Source organism: Aethalodelphis obliquidens, unplaced genomic scaffold, assembly GCF_003676395.1.
Source record: "Aethalodelphis obliquidens isolate GAN/ISIS:26980383/991018 unplaced genomic scaffold, ASM367639v1 scaffold38, whole genome shotgun sequence".
In the NCBI taxonomy this organism is placed as follows: Eukaryota; Metazoa; Chordata; class Mammalia; order Artiodactyla; family Delphinidae; genus Aethalodelphis; species Aethalodelphis obliquidens.
The window spans coordinates 11,067,406-11,087,997 of record NW_020837982.1 but is presented as its reverse complement, the minus strand read 5'-3'; the positions used below and the strand labels follow the sequence as shown (position 1 = coordinate 11,087,997).

At 54.6% G+C, this 20,592-nt stretch overlaps 1 protein-coding gene across 2 annotated transcripts; it reads right to left on the bottom strand.

Moving 5' to 3' along the window:
- Positions 1 to 1,894: 1,894 nt before the first annotated feature.
- On the bottom strand, positions 1,895 to 16,223 carry GUCY2D (guanylate cyclase 2D, retinal). 2 transcript variants are annotated; one of them, XM_027130972.1, is made up of 19 exons: positions 15,452 to 16,223; positions 15,065 to 15,369; positions 12,801 to 13,152; positions 12,133 to 12,217; positions 11,764 to 11,866; positions 11,260 to 11,361; positions 9,621 to 9,701; positions 8,046 to 8,252; positions 7,791 to 7,947; positions 7,100 to 7,249; positions 6,349 to 6,497; positions 5,676 to 5,839; positions 5,388 to 5,580; positions 4,978 to 5,152; positions 4,580 to 4,678; positions 4,387 to 4,481; positions 4,188 to 4,273; positions 3,943 to 4,054; positions 1,895 to 3,617 (listed from the first exon to the last, which is right to left on the bottom strand). In XM_027130972.1, the coding sequence occupies exons 1-18, from the start codon at positions 16,206 to 16,208 to the stop codon at positions 3,961 to 3,963; spliced, it is 3,354 nt and encodes a 1,117-aa protein (XP_026986773.1). In that variant the 5' UTR covers positions 16,209 to 16,223; the 3' UTR covers positions 1,895 to 3,617; positions 3,943 to 3,960. The 2 variants fall into 2 exon arrangements, with proteins under 2 accessions (XP_026986773.1, XP_026986772.1); XM_027130971.1 differs by having other exon boundaries at positions 1,895 to 4,054.
- Between the last annotated feature and the right edge of the window lie 4,369 nt (positions 16,224 to 20,592).

Below are 20,592 nucleotides of genomic sequence, written 5' to 3'. Positions count from 1 at the left end.
CATCCTCTCAGCAACCCCAGAGAAGAGATGCAACTTCTGCCCTTGGCTTCTAGCAATGTCTCAGCACGAAGCCTTGTTTGCTTCGACTGGGTCACCTGCCTGTCCTTGAAGCAATCCCTGTGGCCAGAGGGATGGAGCGATTGGGCAGGACTGGAGGGAGGTCTGGGGTCAGTTCCACAGGGACTGAGAGTGGGGCAGGGATGGTTGCCCATCATGGAGCAGACGGTTGCTAGGAAGGCAGAACACCCGACGTCCATCACGAGTCATCATGTCAGAAACATTGAGCCTGGGGCCGGGATAGCTGGGCTCAAAGAAAATAGATGACCAATGGGCTGGTCACCCATGGGTGGCTTTGGGATGTTCTCTCCTGTTCTAATGTGCCAGTGGTAGGCTCTGGAAGGGTCGGAGGTAGAGTGTGGGTTTTGGTGAGGTCTTGTCCAGAGATCAGTGGACCTCAACTTCCCCATTTGGGGGCCCCCTTCCCTCAGAATCGGACTCTGGCCTCCACGGTTCCTGGGTCCTGGCCGTAGACAAGCTCTGCTCTTCTTTTCCTTCCTCTCTCCTTCCTATGACCAAGGGATGAGGCCACACCACCCATTTCCAGAGCCTCAGAGACCCTGGTCTTTTCTAGAAGCCTGAAAGGCCTGTAGCTTCCCTGCTTGGTTCCCTCAGAGCAGATCCCCTGAGCAGAGGGGTTTCTGGGGGGGGGGTTGCTGACCCCAGTTCATCTCCCCCTGCCTGGGTCATCTCTAAGGTTCACCCCTTATCTGAAGCCCTCCATGGCGATGCCAGGTTCGAGCCCTCCGGGGATGGGGGTGTTCGGGCCACCCAGGCCAAAAGGACCACATAGCGTGGACTGGAAGAAAGCACACCTTTATTCCAGCCCCCACCCTGCCAGGACCCAGCACCACGGCACATGGCCTGGTGTCCACAGCGCACAGTCCAGATCTCGGTGAACGCGGTCCCACAACGCAGTGTCACAGGTCCCCCAAAGGGGGGTGTCGGGGGTCCACTGCAGGTGGGGATGGGGAGCAGGGCCCCGACCCTGAGGAGCAGCACAGACAAAGGGGCCAGGTGAGCCCTGGGTCAGGGTGCGGCGTCCCGGCTATGGGATGGAAGCAGCAGCAGAGCTGCGGGAGGTCCCTGCTTCGGCCAGCGCTGCTCCTGGCGACAGAGCCATCCCGAAGGCAAGGCCACCCCGAGCGTGGGCTCCTGGCACAGGCCAGCTGGCCGAGGTAGTGTAAACACGTCTGAGGGTGAGGGGTGCCTAGTGGCCAAGCTGGGTGCTCTCTGGGCTGGGAATTGCCCGGGTCCCCGGAACAAGAGGGGTGACCAGGTGGAGAGGACTTGGGTCTGAGGGCAGCTGGGCTCTAGGAGACTGACTGGGCCCAGGAGAAAAGGTTCCACGGAAATGGAGGAGAAAGGCAAGGAGAAACTGCCCGGCAGAGAGAGGAGACTAAGGGCAGAAAGGAGACTGGGGCTTAGCTGTTTCCCTCCTCTTCTCCCACCAGCTCTCTGGGGCGGGTGGTCCTGCGTTCTCCTGGCTGGGGAGGAGGACAGGCCTCTCCTTTACCAGCTCCTCCCCCCTGTCACTTGCCTTTGAGACTGAGTCCCAGGAACAAGGCTGAGTTGAGGGTGGGAAGGGATCCACTCAGCCCTGCCCGCCCCGCCTCTGCCCCAAACTGGGTTTGGGCCCCAGGTCATACTCCTCCCCCTCTGGGGGTGCCTTGCCCCAGCCTGTCCACACTAATCCTCCTGCACCTAATCCCAGGCCAATTCTTTCCCGAAGCTCCGAGCCTGCCCTTGATTCCTGGGGCCTAAGTACAGAGAAAATCTGAAGAGAGATGTTTAAGAATGTACATAATTTAAAAAATATCTTGTGTGTGTGTGCATCAGGGTTTTTAAAAAAATCTTTAATTCATCATCTCTGAACTCGGTTAAAAATGTTCTTTAAATTATACTATATTACTCACTATAGCAGCACCACCTTAGTAACCAGAACCTACAAGTGCTGGATTCTAGGTATCTTGTCTGTTCTTCCTCTACCTTTAGGAAGGAGGGGCAGACCATTGAACTTGTGGACTTTACGAGCCAGGCAAAGCGATCTCCAGCAGTGCCTGTAATCCTAACATCAGCTACTCCAGAGTCCTGAGGTCTAACGTCTACAGGCTCTGGACAGGTACATAAGAGATGTTCAGAAAATCTTGGTGTCTCGGAGTCCACGGGGAGTGGTGGGCACTCCACTCCCCGTGGTGAGAACAGAAAAGCGAAACCCTGGAGAGACGGGACGTGGGGACGGTTGCTCTTTCGCTCCAGCAGGAAGTCAGCAATCGCCCCTGCGGGGCTTTGATTTCAGAGAAGAGGGAAATTTGGCAGCCATGTTTACAATGTGGTACCTCTTGATTTCTAAATGTTAGCTCAAAACAAAAACAAAACCACTTCATTGATCAAACGAAACAAGTCTCAGGGCTAGTTTCTAGGCTGGTTTTTATGAAATCTTAGCAGTTCTGAGATTTTAGGGATCCTAGGATCCTTTAGTTCTCTGACTCAGAAACTTTAACGTGCATAGAAATACTCTGAAGGAACTCTGTTAGGGTGTAGATTCTGTTGCAATACGCCTGGGCCTGAGATTCTGCGTTGCTAACAAGCTCCCAGGCGATGTCGCTGCTGCTGGCCTACCTACCACACTGTGTGGTGAGGATTTAGTTCATCCTTCCGCCTAGGAAGTCCCTCTGACCGTTCTCTCCCTGCTCAAAGAGGTCTCCAGTTCTGCTTGCACATCTCCAGGGACTGGAGGCTCACCACCTAGTGACAGCCTGCGTTGGCTACAGCTGCTGCTAACTTCTGCCAGGTTCTGCAGCAATGGCGAAGGCCACCCAGAGTCCAATATGCCAAGGCTCAGGCTCTGGGACATCAGAGTTCCACAAAAGAAGCTTTACCTGGGGACTTACTGGGATGGGAGGGGTTGATACTTGTCGCAAAGATCTAAGCTGGGAGGATTTTCTGTTCAACTGCCTGCTCAGCGGCGCCCGGTTAAACAGAGAATACTACTATTCCTGGGTGTTCTGGTTAGGAGAGGTTTTATGGAGTTTGTTTACCTTCGTTTCCCCAAAGCTTTGCAACAAGCTTTTCTCTGCACTTGGGCAAAGTATGTGGTTATGCCACAGAAGAAGGAGGGGGATGGAGAAGCCCTCAAATCCTCAGGCCACACGACACCCCTGCTCTGGTGGAATAGGTGGTCTCCACCTCCTCTGGGGTTGGGGCATCCAATCCCAGATCCTCCTTCCTGGGGCCTTTCTGATGGGCTCAGGGTCACTGGGGCTGGAGGCCACGTGCCCAGTGCCCTGTACCCCAAGGCCAACCATTCTGAAGGCCAGCTGTCAGGGCCGGAGGGTATGGAAACCACCTAGGTAGGCCACTCTTCATTTTACCACGGAGGGGAAACCAAGCCCAGAGAGTGCATGAGACTTTCCCAGGGTCACACAGCTGGTTTGCAACCAGCTCTTGCAAAGGCTCAGAATCCTTTGAGGCAGAGCTGGACGGAAGCCACTGGTATTAGCCAGACTTTTGGTCACCTACAGCAGCAACTTTCAGGAAAAGGACCTTCTGGAATAATCCTGAGGGAGAGAGGAGTGTTTCAGAGGGAAACCATGGAAAGGGGTCACGGGGGTTCACCTCAGTAGGGGAGAGTCATTCTCGAGTCTGGACTCCTGGCCCACTCCAGACCTACCGAACCAGGGTCCCTGTGGCTGGGAAATCCCTGGGTTTAGGAACCAGCCTGGGCTCACCAAGTCAGAGAAGGATGGGGACACCTGGCTTGAGTGGGACGTTCTGCAGGCAGGCAGGGCTAGGTCCTCAGGCTGGGGAAGAGGTGCCCGTCCTCCAGGAAGCATGTGTGTAGCCCCCGGGGTCTGTGGGGCGTGGGAGCCAAGGGGGTAGTACCTTGTCCCAGGCCCAGCCTCACTTTCCGGAAAACTGGCCCGGCCTCGCCTTCTCCAGCTTCTGGCGCCGCTCAGGCGGGATACTCTGCAAGCTGATGCCGTGGTTGCTGGCCCTGTGGCGAAGGGAGGGGCGGCCTCATGGAGGGAGGATAGGCAGTAGGAGGGTAGGGTCCAGTGCAGGGCAGGAGGGGAGGGAGGGCATGGAGGGACCAAGTCGGTCATGGCGCGTGAAGGCCGGATCCTCACCCCGGTTGCAGGTCAGGCGGTTTGGGGATGGGCTTGTCGAAGCCGCGTCTGCCCACCAGCCAGTACGTTTCCTCGCAGCCCTTGCCCTGGGGAGACACGGGGGAGGGAAGGACTCAGGCGGACTGAGGTGAGGGCCGGTGGATCTCGAGGTCTCAGTGGAACCGGGCGTGGCGAGTTGTGTCTTCCAGCCCGGCCTCACCTTCAGCTCCGTGCGACCCCGCACCTCGGTCTGGAAGCCCTCGTTTAGGGCGCAGAGAATCTCCACGGTGCTCCGGTTCACGTGGATGCGGTAAGCTGGGACGGCAGGGGACACCGTGAGCTCAGAGGACACCATGAGCTCAGGACACCCCTCCCGCGCCCCCTCCCCGCCCCTCCCGCCCCGTCACACTCACGCAGCCCGGTGGACTCCATGCGCGAGGCGGTGTTGACCGTGTCCCCAAACAGGCAGTACCGCGGCATGGTGAGGCCCACCACGCCCGCCACGCACGGGCCTGTGGAGACACGCTGCGTCGGTGGGCTGGCTGGCCTGCGCTGAAGCTGGCCTGCTGGCGGCTGGGTGGCATCTAGGGCTCCAGGGGGCCTTTAGCACTGCATAATCTCCACTGGCTTCCCAAAGAAACCCTCTCAAGCGTACCCTCCCAATTACAGTGCGGTGCCTGCTGTTAAAAGGTGGCTTCAAGACAAGTCCCCGCCCCCACCCACTCCACGAGTTTGCCTCCCATCTAGGAAACCTGGAGCCCGGCCCTAACGAGGGAGATGGGCTGGAGAGCCCGGGAAGGCGCGGAGTTACCCGAGTGCAGGCCGATGCGGATGCGCACGGGCACCTCGGGCATGTGCCGCATGCGGAAGGTGCCCACGGCACTGAGGATGTCCAGAGCCATGTTGGCGATCTCTGCTGCATGCCGCTGCCCGTTCCGTTGGGGCAGCCCTGAGGCCACCATATAGGCGTCCCCGATTGTCTCCACCTGCGGAGAGAATTCAGTACTGAGCACCCCGCCAATGCCAATGTCCCTTGTCGGGAGGCCTAAACTGGGGTGAGTGCAGAGATTCTGGGGAGCCTTCCAGCTGGGGGACTGAGCTGGGGACCGGCAGGGGAGAAAAGGGACAGGAGGGCTGGGAAAGAGGATCGTGCTGGTGACCTCGGGCAGGGGGCCGGGGGCCGCAGAAGCTGAAGGAGGGCTTGCCCCCTACACACCCCACCTTGTAGACATCATGGGAGCCGATGATGGCGTCAAAGAGCGTGTAGAGGTCATTGAGCAGGTCCACCACTTCGATGGGCTCACTCATGGCTGAGATGGTGGTGAAACCCACAATGTCACTGAAGTACAGTGTCACCTCCTCGAAATACTCGGGCTCCACAGGTGTCCCCATCTTCAGCGCCTCAGCCACAGACCTGGGGATGGCAGGTGGTGAGCTCACCTGGAGGCCACCCCAGTCTGGCTGGATTCCAGCTGGCCTCCCCACCCACCTCTCCCCATAGGCACCCACGGAGGCAGCATCTGTGTGAGCAGCCGGTCTGTCTTCTGCTTTTCCAGCTCCAGCTCCTCAGTGCGCTCCCGGATCAGGTCCTCCAGGTTGCTGGAGTACTGCTCCAGCATCCGCAGCATCGAGTCAATGATGTTCATCTTCCGGCCCTTGTTGATGCTCTTGAACTAGTAGGAAGAGGAAGCTGGTGGGGCTGCTGAGGACCTGGCCTGCCATGCCCCTCTCATGGGGCTGTATTATTCCTGATCCTCCGCCCCCACCCCCTTTCATCTATACCCATCAAGCCCGTGCTGCCCTGTGCTGGGCACTGTGTTTTCACACGTTATTAGGAGGTCACCTGTTCTGTTAGCAACTGACAAGGCGCTGGAACCAGCCCAGTCTTTGGACTCCCAGGCCAAGGGTCCTTCTCCCTCACTAGGCCAAACACATACTCAATAAATGTCATTTGAATTGAATTAAATATTTCTCCCGCCCAGAGATCCATCTTCCACTCCAAAGGCCTCCACAGCCCCCATTCTAATTCTGTCCCCACCAAACGCTTAATCCTCAGACGACCCCTTAGGAAGTAGCCTGGAAGGTCAGAGATCTGCCAGCTTGCCTTCCTGCAGCCTCCCCTCCCCAACCCCAAGTTGTTGGCAAACGGCCAGCCCAGTCCTTGCCCAGCCCAGCCCCTGACCAGCTCGAAGGTGCGGTCCATGGAGGGCCGAAGTTCCGGCTGCTCTGCCCAGCACTGTTTCATCAGCTGGATGCACTCCATGGGCGCCTGGTCCATGGACACCGAGGGCCGACACAGCGGAGGGGGGCTCTGTACCCTCTTCACCACTTCTGGAGGCATGAAGGGAACAAGAGAGGGGGTGTGCCGGAACAGAAGCCACCTCTGACTCTGGCCTGATTGTTGAAGCTCAAGAGGAGGGGGCTGGAAGGGGAAGCTTCAGTAGGTGGGGAAGTGTAGTGTGGGAGGTGTTGCTGGGAGCAACAGGACCCTGAACCCTGGGGGCCAGGGGGCAGTAGGAGGGGCCAGGCAAAGAGACTGACATTTATTGCACATAAGACAAGTGAGGGTTAGAGTGATCGAGTAGCATGCTGTATCCTACACGTGATAATATAGATCTGAACCAGATCCGTCTGCTCTGTTTCCCCCTTCCCCCTATGGTGCTGCCTCCCTGGGGCCCCTAAGAACCAGAGAGGAGCTTGCTACCACCGTTGGGGCAGCAGGCTGGGTCCAGGGTCGGGACAGAGGAAACCACTGACGTCTGGGTGCTGGCCGCCCCTCCCATCCTGATGCTTGGCTCTCTACAGCCCTGACCCTTCAGAACTCAGCTCTAGGGAGTCCCACATAAGTTAAGTCTCAGCACCGAGCGAGGCTGGGTCTCTGCCTAACAGCAGGGTGTCTTTCTAGTCCAAAGGCCAGGCGAGGGCGGCCGTACCCTCGGGAGTCAGCTCCAGCATGGCGTAAGGGGCGCTGCGGCACACGACCTCTTGCATGATGATGCCCAGACTGAAGACGTCGCCGGCCAGCGTTCCCCGGCGCTCCAGGGCCGGGTCCCGAAGCAGCTCCGGGGCTGTCCATAGCTGGTCTGGGGTCGGGGAAGGGGGCGTGGGCACACGGAGGGCCATAGAGGCGCTAGGGACAGACCCCCCCACACCCTCACCAGAAAGCCCAGGCTCGCACCCGCTCAACTCCCCAGCCTCAGTCTGGCCCTGCTGCCTGCAGTGATCCCCAGGAGAAACTACCAGAAACCCAGAGCAGGTCTCAGAAAGCCGGGCCCTCACAAATAGGACCCGCCCTTTAGACAAAGCGGTGCCGAGAGCAGACTAGGTCCCTTGGGCACAAGCCCCGCCCTTAGGCAAAGCCCCACTAGAAGCAGACCCCACCCCCAAAGGGCAGGAGCTCCGCCCCTCAGGCACACGTCCCGCCCCCTAACGACTCCCCGCCTCCCCAGTCACGGAGCCTGACCCCCTTCATCTCAGAGGTCACAAGACCTCCTCCGCGGCAGGAGTCCCGTCCGGTGGGTGTGGGATGGAGAGAGTGCGAGGGAAGGAGGAAAGGAGAGGGCCTTGAAACAACGGGGATGCGGGGGCTGCTCGGCCGCCCGGGAGGCAGCCGGGGAATCCTACCCTCCGCGCTGGGAGGCTCCGGTAACACCCTCTGCGCTTCCAGCAGTCGCCCATGACCGTGGTCGGTGACTTTAAGCACGAACCTCCCGTCCACCACGCAGTTCCGTGACTTCAGCCGCCCGTGGGCCACGCCTCGATGGTGCAGATACCTTATTCCCTGGAAGGAGTGGCGTCAGGGGCAGCCTCAGCCCACGCGGTTCCCCCCGCCGGCTCCTCCCCGCCGCAGCCCACCCGGTCCCACCCCGACACGCACACCTTGATGAGGTCCAGTAGGAGGGAGGACTTGAACATCCAGTCCAGCTTTATGTCTCTCTGAGCGAGGAGGTCTTGGAGGGAGCCACGGGCACAGTGCTCTGAGACCACAGCCAGCATCCCTTCCCCGGGGGCCGCGGCACCGCCAGCTCCCCCGGCCAGGAAGAGCCCCAGGTAGAGGGCCACGTTCTCATGCCGGAGCTCCCGGATCTGGGGGAGGGGGTGGGAATTAACAGGCATTTGCTGTTTTGGGAGCGAGGTGGGGAGGAGGCTGTTCTTCAGGTCTGTTTTTGATTGGAGGATGGGGTAAAAATGGTGAGTGCAGAGGTCTATAGGGCATGTCGGGGCTTCCTTCTACAGATACCTTCTCTCTCTAGGAAAGACAACACAGTCAAAGGCCACCGTGCAGACGCTGAACGTGGTGTTAACTTAAAGTTATGAATGAAAAGACAATTTTGCGCTGGCAAATCAGGACCCAGGCAGTTTCTGATTTATTAACCATAAGACTTTGAACTTCCTGGGTCTTAAGGGAAAACACCTCATGAAGGAAAAGCTCCTGGTACTCACCGCCCCCCACCCCCAACTTCTGATATAACCGTCCCTTGGGGGGAGAATCAGGCAGACACTGCAGTGCTTTCAAAAATCACCAGAAGTGGCTTATGCTGGTGACTCAGCCCAGGGCTGCTTTGCTTGTTACATCATTGTGCCAGATAGAGGCACCCCCCCCCCCCCGCCCTGCCCCCCGCGACGTTAAGGAAGAAGGACTAACTAGTTGAGCTGTGTCCCAGAGGAGCCAGCAACAAGGCCACACCCACTCGGTGGGACAGAGGCCCTCGCAGTCTGGCTGGGAAAATGAGGGCTAGTGGGTGACTGGTGCCCTTTCTAGTTTTTCTTTGGTCCAACAAGGGGCTTCTTTTCAACTTAATGCCTGTTGTTAAACGGTGATTTAGTCCGTTGACAACTGGTAGCCCACTTAATGACTTAAGTCATTCTGCAGCTGTGACCAAGAGCTTCTGTGGAGGCATCCGGGAAGGAGGCCAGGCCAGGGCTGTATGGTGTTAGGGGTAAGGGGGGCACTAAGGTTGGAATGACCAGAATAAGCCAGTTTATAGCCTCCTTGCCAACTTTCCACGTCACTCAGTATGCACCAACTAGGCCATTCTGTGCAAGCAGCCTGACAGAACTGGAAACCCATTCATTTTCTAGCATTCACTCAACAAACATTCACTGGATGTCTCTAATGTTCCAGACACTGTGCTGGGTGCTGGAAATATTAATACAATGGAGGGGGAAGGGGAAAAGCCCTCACTCAGCTTACAGTGCAGGGAGGGAGGCAGATAAGAAATAAGCAAGCACACACAGGTGAACAATTACAAATTATGATCAACACCTCCAAGGAAAGAACTAGTGTTATAGGAGAGCATGATAAGAAACCTGCTTTAGAGAGGAGGGGACACTTCACTGAGAGCTCTTCGTCGTCCCTGCCACAGTGGGGTCTACTTGGACTCAGCTGCAAAGAGAAGGCAAGGAGGGAGGAAACGATGGCCACCTCACACCCCATCACAGGCCCACTCTCACCTTGGAGAAGGCCATCTTGGTCGCTGGGCGGATAGCTATGTGCTGTTCCCCCGGGAATTTCTTCAGCCAAACCCAGTCTCCCTGGAGCAGAGACAGGAGTAGGGAACTCGGTTTCTCAAAACCCCATGATGTGAGGAGCCGTAGAGAGCCCCCGTGTTTCCCTTGGCTCCCTGCCCCAGAACCCATCTTCCATGTGACAAAGAGCTTCAGGAACAAGGGGTATAACGTCTGCCAGCCCACTTCACAGCCAGCTGCGTGAGAGCCCGCCCGTGGGAAAGAGAGACGCAGAGGCTGTCCTCACCACGCCAGATGCGCTCACCAACAGCCCTATTAAGTGAGCCATCACCACCACAAGTGTCATTGAAATCACAGCCCTCATCACCACCCGCTGCCATAAGAGAGCACTGTGGTGGGCGTCAAGGAGTCTGGGTAGATCACGCGTTATTACAGACTAACGGTGAAGGATAGACAGCTCCCCTGCAGGCTCTGGGCCTCACTGTCCTCAGCTGTCCGCAGGGCCAGTTCATGGGCGTGCGACCCATGCAGTCCCCCAGGGCCTCGTGCTCAGAAGGGCCTGAGCTTGGCTCAGTGATCTGCTGCTGTCATCCTGAATGAACAAAGGGCACCTCATTTTTATTTTGCCCTAGACCTTGCAGATTATGTAGTTGGCCTTGCCTGTTGATAAAGGATTTGGACTAGGAGGGAATTCTGGGGGTTTGGTACTGACCCCTAAAGAAGATTTGGAAATAAATGTGGAGACATTTTTAATTGTCACAAAAACTGGGGGCTGTGATCAGTGGACAGAGTCAGAGACAAGTGGCGCTAAACATTCTTCAAGGCATAGGGTCCTGCCCCAAACGACAATAGTGTTCTACTGGGAAATGGCTGCAATGGCCTCTAGGTGACATACTAGGAGTCTCTGCATTCTCTCCACGACATGACACCCAAGAGCTCTACATCTCCACTCCCTCTTCATTAGTGGAGCTCTCTCCCAGCGCTCTCTGAATCTGTTCTCATTATCTCCCACCCATCCCACCACATTCAGATCTGCTGACCCCGTGGTTAATGTCCTAATGCCCTTTTGTGACTTTCTTTTTCCCCTCTAAGTCTTGCTGCTCCAGAGTGTGATCTGATTGGGGTAGAAGTGCTGGGTGGGGCCAAGACATGGGTCTGGCTTGCGTCAGAGATTAGCTCAGTCTGGAAGCCCCTTCCTGAACAATCCAATCCTGGAAAAGTCCTCTTTGTGACCATGAGATCACTTCCCAGATGAACCTCTGTCTCAATCTCTCCAGGGAGGCCTGTGCCCTTCAGTAACCCAAAGGCTTGGAGCACTGAGGGGGAGGACGATGACCTCAGTGGCCTCTTCAGGCTACATGCTGGTCCCATCAAACTCCCCACCATCAGGCCTCTAGTCTTTAGGCCACTGTGATTAGCCTTTGAAGAGCCCTCACCCGGATAATGGCTAAGGGAAAATCCCCCAGCAGGAAGGATTCCCAGATGCTCCCCTTTGAGGAGGAATCCATGAACTCTCCCTAGTTCCCATTCTGGGCTCCTATTCCCATTTCCTGGACTCTGCAAGATACGACGCAACTCCAGGAATCCAGGAACGGAGCCTGGCCTGCCCAGGTCTCAGGCTCACCTCATAGAGGCCAATGTTGGTGTAATCCGGGCTCTGGCTGTGGATGCTGCGAACGTCTGACAAGCTGCGGGCGGCCAGACTCCATCGACTCCCCTGGGCCACCTGGAGGGTAGAGGTCAGTGCATGGGGTCAAAATATACCATGGGGTCAGAGTCCTGGGTTGAGGTCAGGCTTAAATCTGGGGATTAAAGAGGGGAAGGGAAGAAATCTTAGTTCGGGCAGGTGATAATGACATTACTTCCCAAGTACACGACACTTCAGAGCTTACAAAACAAACACATTCATTTTCTGTTGGAGCTTCACCCTATCCAAGGAAAGCGGTCAGGACAGGGGCTGTTATCCTCATTGCACACATGAGGGCGTTGATCCCAGCACTCAGACCTGGGATGGAGCGAAGGCAGAAACCAGGCCTTCCCAGGTGGGGGCTGGGGTGAGGGCTGGCCCAGGCAGGGGACCGAACATATAGGGGAGGACAGCTGGGTCCTGGCTCCCCTCCTCCCCTACCTTCCGAGAGCTGCTCCTCTGCGGGGGGAGGAAGGTGACGTCATCCAGAGTCAGGATGATCTTGTTGGGGCCGGAGACCATTTGGATGTGAAGTAGCCGGTGCCTGGTAGAGAAAGGAGGTCATCTTCGCAAAGGGGACCAAGGTCCATGAGAGGAAGCCAGTGGGGGAAAATGCTGGCTCAGGGGAGGGCAGTCATCCGCAAACCAGACCCCCTCCCTGGGACTCTGCCAGCCCTCCAAGACTCCTTCCTTCTCCCCCTCTCCAAAAGACATCCTCCCTCCTTCTACTCTTGAGTGGGCCCAGCCTGCTGCACAGTTGCATTTCTGGCAGGTGGAGAGCCAAGCTCCTCTCCTACTTACCCTACTCACCTAAAATAATGGGCCAGGAAGGCCCCTGTCAGCCCCATCAAAACCACCAGGAGGAAGCCGAGAAAGACGACGCCGGGCTCCACCCCTGGAGGGGCAGTGAGAGGAGAGATGCTGAGGACTGTAGCAGAGGGGAGGCATCCTCTCTAGCAGAGGTCCCCAGCCCCCGGGCCGCAGACCGCTGCTTGTCCGCGCAGCCTGTTAGGAACCCGGCCGCACAGCAGGAGGTGAGCGGCGTGAGTGAGCCAAGCTTCATCTGCCGCTGCCCATAGCTGGCATCACCGCCTGAATACCCCCCCGCCCCGCCCCTGTCCGTGGAAAAACTGTCGTCCACGAAACAGGTCCCTGCTGCCAAAAAGGTTAGGGACCGCTGCTCTCTAGGGAAGAATGCGGTCACGTCAAATCTTGGAGGCTCCAGAAAAGGGGGATGGGAGCCCATAACAGGATCTAGGGAAAGGTCATGGGGTCCTGCAAAGGGCGGGGCGGGGGGTGGTCTGGGAATGCTAGAAAGGTTCCAAGAGGGCTCCAGGGGCTCGGCAAGACAGGGGTCTCTGAGGAGGACCTGGAAGGGCCTCCAACAGGAGTTACAGGATGAGAGTTCACTCTCTTTCACCACTTTGTGGAGGGTTCATGGTCACTGTCCCAGTGTGGGCTGGGATGTTCGCCCTCACCTCCGTTGCAGATGACGTCTGGGTCGAACCAACACGAGGGGTCGGGCCCAGGCCCCCGTCCCCCTCTAGGAAAATGCACCGGGGTTCCGGCGGAGCGGAAGAAGCCCCGGGTGGGGTTCAGCACGTATGTGGTGAACAGCCGGTCCCCAGCTGCATCCGTGTCCAGCAGCACAAAGGAGGGCTCCTCGGCTCCTCCCAGGGCCCCACAGAAGCCGGGGACCTGGGCATCCCGGACGTGGCGGGCCACGGCTGCTCCGGACACCCAGCCGCCACCTGCGGCCGCCCGCGCTCGCGCCACGCCCCCGGCCAACAAGAAGACCGAGTCATAGATGGTGCCGAAGAGAGGGGATACCTGGGGAGGAAGGGTAGGGGGTTCAGGTTTCGGGGTCACGGCCCGTAAATAGACGGGGACTTACTGTCTCCACTTATCCTTTCATTGGGCCCTTCGAGTCCTTCAAGCCCTGTGTGTTTTGACTGTTCACACCTCCTAGTTAGTGGTTCCATATCTCTCCTCATTGGCTCTCTCTTCCTCTCTCCCCAATTGTCTATCCCACCCCTTTTTACCACTGCCCTTTCCTCTTTTCAGTATTCTTACGCTCTTCTTATCACTTGTGACTTCTAACTCCAATACCTACATCACCTCTCTTCCCTCTCCTTTTGGTTGCCCTGCATATATTTTTAAAATCATTACCTACCATTCATTGAAAGCCTTCTTTCTCGTCTTTTGGTTGGCTTCTATTTTCTATCTTTAGGTCTTTTCTTTTCCCCAAGGCAACCACCTGATCTCACGGAGCTTCTCTATTATTCCCAGTTCCCATCTCTCACAGCGCCAGGCACTGTGTAGAGCACTAGGGATATATCACGGTACAAGACAGAGTCCCTATCTCGAGGAATCTTTCCTCTAGTGGGGAGAGACAGACAGGGATGTTAATGCAGTGTAAGGAGTGAGGGGAGGGGTAACTGAGGGAGCTGAGGAGACAGAAAAGATGCCCAGCCCAGGCTGGGGGAGGAGGAAGAGGCTTCCAGAAGTGACCATCCCTCAGGGGACGAATCCGAAATATCTGGGGGAGTGTAGGGACAGGAGAGAGGGAACAGTACACCCAGTAGCACAGAAGCAAAAGAGAAGGTCACATCTGGGGAACCCAAAGTAGCTCGGTCTGGCTGAAGTTCAAGAAAGAAGGAAGAGAGAGGAAGACGTGAGACCTGATAAACCAAGTGAAGAGACCTGTATCTATCCAGGGCAAGAGAAGCCACTGGGAGACTTTGGATGGGGGCGTGACACAGTCAGATGTGTCAGATTTCTGAAGTTCACTCTGATCGCTGGGTGGAGAAGGGCCTGGGGTAGGTAAGTGGTGAAGCAGAGACCACTTGGGAGATTTTATTTGGGGATTTGGACCAGAGGTGCTGTGGCCTGAATCAGGGGTGTGACAGTGAGGATGGAGAAAGTAGATGGATTCAAATGACCTTTGGGAAGCAAAAGTGACAGAACTTGGTGTCTGGATGTTGGGGGAAGGGTTAGAGGAATCAAGGGTGACTCCCAGGGGTCTCACTTGGGCAGCTAGGTGAAAGGCTATGCTACTTACTGAGAACTGAAGAGGGTTTTCCCCACCATTTCCCCCACCTCTATTTCCCCACCTGTCCTCCATCCCATCTCACCACTGTTCTCAGGGAATCCTGGATATTAGCTGCTTGATGGGAATAAGCTGTGATTCTAGATGGTTATAGAAGCCCTTGCTCCACCTAGGGACCTTTCTGCTTCTCACAAGTTGTAAGGCTCTCAAAAAGTTAAGACCACTAGGTGAAGCCCCAGAGGAAACACCTCCGAACTGGGCATGGAGGCTGGATCTGTATTCTCCCTCCTTCCTGCTCTCTTAAGAACACCGGTTGTTTGATACAGACTGTATGTCATGGCCGTGTTGGAAGTGGGTTTACTTTGAAGTAGACTGCAAAAGATGCTGCAGTGCAGAGTTTGTTAGCGTTTGCTCCTCGGAGCTGACCTTGAGAGGTCTCATTGCCAACTCTCTGGAAGCAATTCCAATACACAAAGCTGCTCCAAGCAAGGCCAGAGCCTTTACATCACCCAGGACATGCAGAGCTGCTGGTTATTCTCTCCCTGCTGGCCTCCTACTCCCTCCTATTGACTGCATCCTCCTCTCATTCCATCGACTCTATCCACTTCTCTTCCCATTGCCTCCGGCCTCCACCTCCCCTTTTTGGCTATTCTCTGCTCTCTTCCCCTCTTCCCTCCTCCCTGGTCCCTCTACCTGCTGCAGATTGAGGTCAGGGGGCAGCTCCTGATGCTCTTGGGCCCTGCGCAGACTGTCCAGCACGCTGCCTCCCGGGGGACAGTGACGCGTGAGGGTGAGCACAGCATCGTGGGCCTTGCGAAGCTGTGAGCTGTTGGCGAGCACGGCCAAGGCGTCCGGGCCTGGAGACAAGGCGTAGTGCAGCGTGTCGAAGGGCAGGAAGACCAGGGACCCATCAGCCAAGCCCAGCTCCTCTGCAGCCTCCAGCAGGCAGCGCTGCTCCTCACCGCCCAGCAGGACCGAGTGCATCACCATGATCACTGCTGCGGACAAGAGGCTCCGCTCGGTGCTCTGTCCTTTTCTCGCTGGACGGCCGACCCTCCCGCATCCTGCAGGGGAGCCTACCTCTGACTCTGGGTCCACCTTGGACCCTCCTCAGGGCCTCCCGGGCTCCAGACAGGTCCGAGGGCTCCATAGAGGTCACCAGGGCAACGGGCAGACCCCGGGCCCTGAGCGCCGTGGAAAGTGCGCGTCCCGCCTCCACCCACAGGTCCTGGGGGGCGGTGACCACGGCCACGTGCGCCCAGCGGAACGCGCGCAGGAGGGCGTAGAGCGCATCCGCCGCGGGCGTCACCGCGGGAGCCGTGGTGCCCGCCGCCCGCATTCCGGGGCAGCCCCAGGGAACCAGGGCGATCCCCGCCTCTTGAGCTAGTAGCTGCGCCGGCCGGCAGGCTGCGGGGTTCACCGGCCCCACGAGGCCCGAGACGCGGGTGAGCGCGGAGGATACCGCCCCCAGCGAGCCCGGCGTCCGGCACGGCTCGGGCAGCAGCGCGACCTCGAAGCGGGGGCCGTCCTCCAGGGCAGCTTCGTGGTTCAGGCGGGCGGCGGCCAGGCGGGCGGCCAGGTCCGGGCGGGCACGGGCGAAGATGGGGTCGCAGGCCCAGGGGCCCAGCACCCCAACTGTGAACACAGCGGAGAGGGCGGGGCGCGGCAGGAGCAGCAGCGGCAGCAGCAGCAGGGGGCGCAGCAGAGGCCGGGGCCGGAGCAGAGGCCGGGGCCGGGACGGCGTCCGGGGAAGGCCGGGCGGAGACGGAGTCTCCCGCGTGGGGGCGCAGAGCCCGGGGTCCCGAAGCCCACCCGCGAGGAGGGCGCGGGCGGTCATTGCCGGCTTCTGAGAGCATAAACAGAGCAGCATGAGAGGACGCGACCCCCAGGGCTCTCTTAGGGCTCTCCGCAACCCCCAAGGTTCTCAAAGCCCAATTAACCCACGGCTTGTCTATGCTTCCACACCCACCTCCGCGGGCTTGGACGACTATATGGGGTCAGGGGCATAGCCTGGAAGCACCCCCTTTCCCCCCCGTTTTGCTCTGCTTCCCGCTCCCCCTTGTCTGCCCCTCTCCCCCTCTTAGAGCTGTCAGGGGTCAGTGGGGACACTCCCATTCCCTTCCATGGTCTCTTTCCGGCAGGAAGGACCTGGAGTCCGTGTGGAGGGGGCTCTGCCACTCACCGGAAAGTCCGGGGCTCGGGCCAGAGCCGGGGCTCGGGGTCACAGGGCCGATCCTTCTGACGCCCTCCCACGGGTCTCCTTTGCCAGGGCCCAGGGCGGGGGTGTGGGAAGAGCCGCCCAGAGCCCTTAATCTCCCCAAGCTGATTAGGGTCTCTTAAGCAGGCAGGGAGGGGCTGGTGGAGGATGGGGCTCCCTGGGGTGGGTTCTGTCCTAGCTTCCAGGCAGCCAGCCAGATTCTTTCCCCTCCCTGTGTCCCAAGCCCCCCACCATAACCCCCAGCATAAAAGCAGCCGCAGGTCCCCCTGTCAGGCTGCTGCCACATTACCCTGCTCAGCCTGGGAAACAGCAAGATGTGCCCATGGAGACCTGTGGGTGATCAGTCCTGGGGTCCCATTTCCTCCAATCTTGTTTCCAGTTCTGCCAGCCAAGTCAGAACCAAGTCCCTTGGCTGGCAAAGTCTACACCCAGAGACCAAACCCAAACCCAGTCTGATACCTGCCTTCTCTCACCTGCCCACACTTGACTCTCTGACCTCCACTTCTCCATGCCTAGGTAAGCATCCCTTTGGCTTTGGGTAGGCAGAACCCCAGGAAGAAATGGAAAGAACTCTGACCTTGGGCAGGCCTGGGTTCAAATTCCTCCTTATTGGCCTTGTGACCTTGGGAAAGTTTCTTAATCTCTCCCAAGATTGTTGTGGAAATTATCTGTGACAATGAATATAATTGCCAGGAAGACAAAAATGGAGAAGACAATTTTAAAGAAGAATATAATGGAATACTTGCCGTACTATATATCAAAATTTATTACAAAACTATAATAATTAAAACACTGTAGTATCGGTGCAGGGATAAACAAATAAACCAATTGGACAGAATAGAGACTACTGAAACAAACCCAGCTAAAATGGAAATTTGGTTTATGAAGGAGTGGACATTTCTTATCAGCTTTTCCACAAATGGAGCTGATTAGTTAGCCATACAGGAGGGGGAGGGAGGAGGTAGAATTTGATCCCTATCTCACACTACAAAATCAATTCCAGGTTAAAAACATACATAAAAACACAATTTTAAACTTTAAATGAATCATTTTCCAACTATCATGGCAAAGATTGGATCAGGAAAGAATCATCAGTGGATGCTAACGCTAGGAAGAAATTTTGATGAGGAGCAGGATATTTGCATATCTTTTTTTTTTGAAATATGTATTTATTTGTTTGGCTGTGTGGGGTCTTCGTTGCGGCACAGGGATCTTCATTGCCTGCATTGCTGCCAGCGGCATCTAGTTCCCTGACCAGGGATCGAACCTGGATCCCCTGCACTGGGAGCGTCGAATCTTAACCACTGGACCACCAGGGAAGTCCCCAGAGTATTTGCATGTCTTAAGGTGTCTCCCTACCGATTGCTTATGAGTTTGGGGGAGCAAAAAAATAAAAAGCAGTTATTAGGGCTTCCCTGGTGGTGCAGTGGTTGAGAATCTGCCTGCTAATGCAGGGGACACTGGTTCGAGCCCTGGTCTGGGAGTATCCCACATGCCGCAGAGCAGCTAGGCCCGTGCGCCACAACTACTGAGCCTGCACTCTAGAGCCCGCGAGCCACAACTACCGAGCCTGCGCGTCTGGAACCTGTGCTCCGCAACAAGAGAGGCCGCGATAGTGAGAGGCCCGCGCAGCGCGATGAAGAGTAGCCCCCGCTTGCCACAACTAGCGAAAGCCCTCGCACAGAAACGAAGACCCAGCACAGCAAAAATAAATTAATAACAATAAAAAAAGCAGTGATTATACAGTGGAGAAATTGGACAACACTTTGACTAGCATTGGTCAACCAATGAGGGGCAGATAGACATTGTGTACCTCCAGACATCATAACCTGAGAAAGATACAATACTACATCTTTGTAATACTGCACAGATGCAATACTGCACAATATTCATCTATGTATGTTCCAGCCGAGAGTGCATTTCATCAATCTAATCCCAAGGAAACAGGAGATAAACACAAAATAAGGAACATTCTACTGAAAAGAGGGGAGGGGCCTGTATTCTTCAAAAATGTCAATATCATAAAAGACAAATAAAGGTTGAGGAAATGTTCCAGATTAAAGGAAGCTAAAAAGATATGACAATTAAATGCAATACCTGCCTCTAGTTTGGAGCCTGTACAAAGGGTTTTTAAAACTGCTGTATGGTTATAGAGTTCATAGGATTATAAAAATGCTATAAAGTGTATCAACATCAAATTTGTCAACTGACGAAACTGGGATATGAACAGGAGCTTTGATAAAAGTATTTTATCAGTGTAAATTTTGAACTGTGCTATCCCTATTTGTAGGAAGTACACACAGAAGTATTTAGCTGTAAAGCACCATAATGTATGTAACTTACCCTCAAATAGATCAGAAAAAATATATGTACATGTTTTATGTCATATGTATTACATACTATATGTTGTATATTATACTTATCAAATGATAAACAAATGTGATTAAATGTTAACACTATCTGGGTAAAGGGTATATGAATGTTCTTTGTACTATTTTTATCTTTGCAGCATTTTGTAAATTTGAAATTATTTCCCAATAAGAATTAATAAAAAATTTTTAGATAAAAAGAGAATGTCTTTATCAATTCAGAGTAGGAAAGAATTTCTTAAACAAAACATATAAAGTACAAACCATAAAGGAAAATAATCATAAATTTGAAAATATTAAAATTAAAATTTCTGGTCAAAAAATCATATCACAAAGAGAAAACATGAGCCACCAACAAGAAGAAGATATTTGCAAAACATTAACAAAGAGTTAGTACCAAAATATATATTGGATACTATAAAAGATAACCCAGTAGAAAAATGGGCATAGGAAAGGAACAGGCAAGTCATAAGAAAAGCCTAAGGAAAAATGCCCAACCTCACTAATAATCAAGGAAATGCAAAATAAAACAGTGAGATACCATTAACATCCATCAGATTGGCAAAAATAAGAAAGCATGATAATTTCAAACGTTGGTATGAATCTGAGCAAACACAAAACCTACATATTTGTGACGAGGGTGTAAATTGGTGGGCTGTTTGGCAATTAACTTATTAGAGTTGAAGCAATTCCACTTGTAGGAATTACCCTAGAGGAACTAACATTTATTTGTATATGAAGAGACATAAGGATTCATTTACTCATTCAAAAAAAACTCACTGAGTTTCTACTATGTCCCAGGCACTGTTCTAGGCTCTGGGGATACAGCAGTGAATAAAGAGTTAAGATCTCATGGAGGTGGACACAATCACTATATTTAGGGATTTTTCTGTATGTTTGAAATATTTGATAATTTAAATTTTTAAAAAATGTTAATAAAAAACGTTTATGTCTGACCTGTAGTAGAGTCTCAAAACCTAGTAGGTATCAATGTTTATTTATATAGTCCTGGGCTTCTTACTTTCCGTAGGGGTTATTTCCCCCAAGTCTCTCCTCTTCTAACACAACAACTCTAGGAATCATGGATTCTCCACCCAACCCTTCCATTTCACAGATGGTAAGACTGAGGCCCGGAGAGTGATTTGGCTTACTCCATAATCTCCTTTTTTTTTTTATTGGGGTATAGTTATTGGGGTAACTAACAATGTTATGTTAGTTTCTACTATAGAGCAAAGTGAAGTAGAGTTCCCTGTGCTATATAGCTGGTTCTCATTAGTTATCTATTTTATACGTATTAGGGTATATATGTCAACCCCAATCTCCCAATTCATATCACCCCCACCCCCCCCACCCCGGCTTTTCCCCCTTGGTATCCATACATTTGTTCTCTATGTCTGTGTCTCTATTTCTGCCTTGCAAACCAGTTCATCTGTACCATTTTTCTAGATTCCACATATATGTGTTAATATATATTTGTTTTGCTCTTTCTGACTTACCTCACTCTGTATGACAGTCTCTAGGTCCATCCACGACTCTACAAATGACCCAATTTCATTCCTTTTTATGTCTGAGTAATATTCCATTGTATATATGTACCACATCTTCTTTATCCATTCACCTGTTGATGGACATTT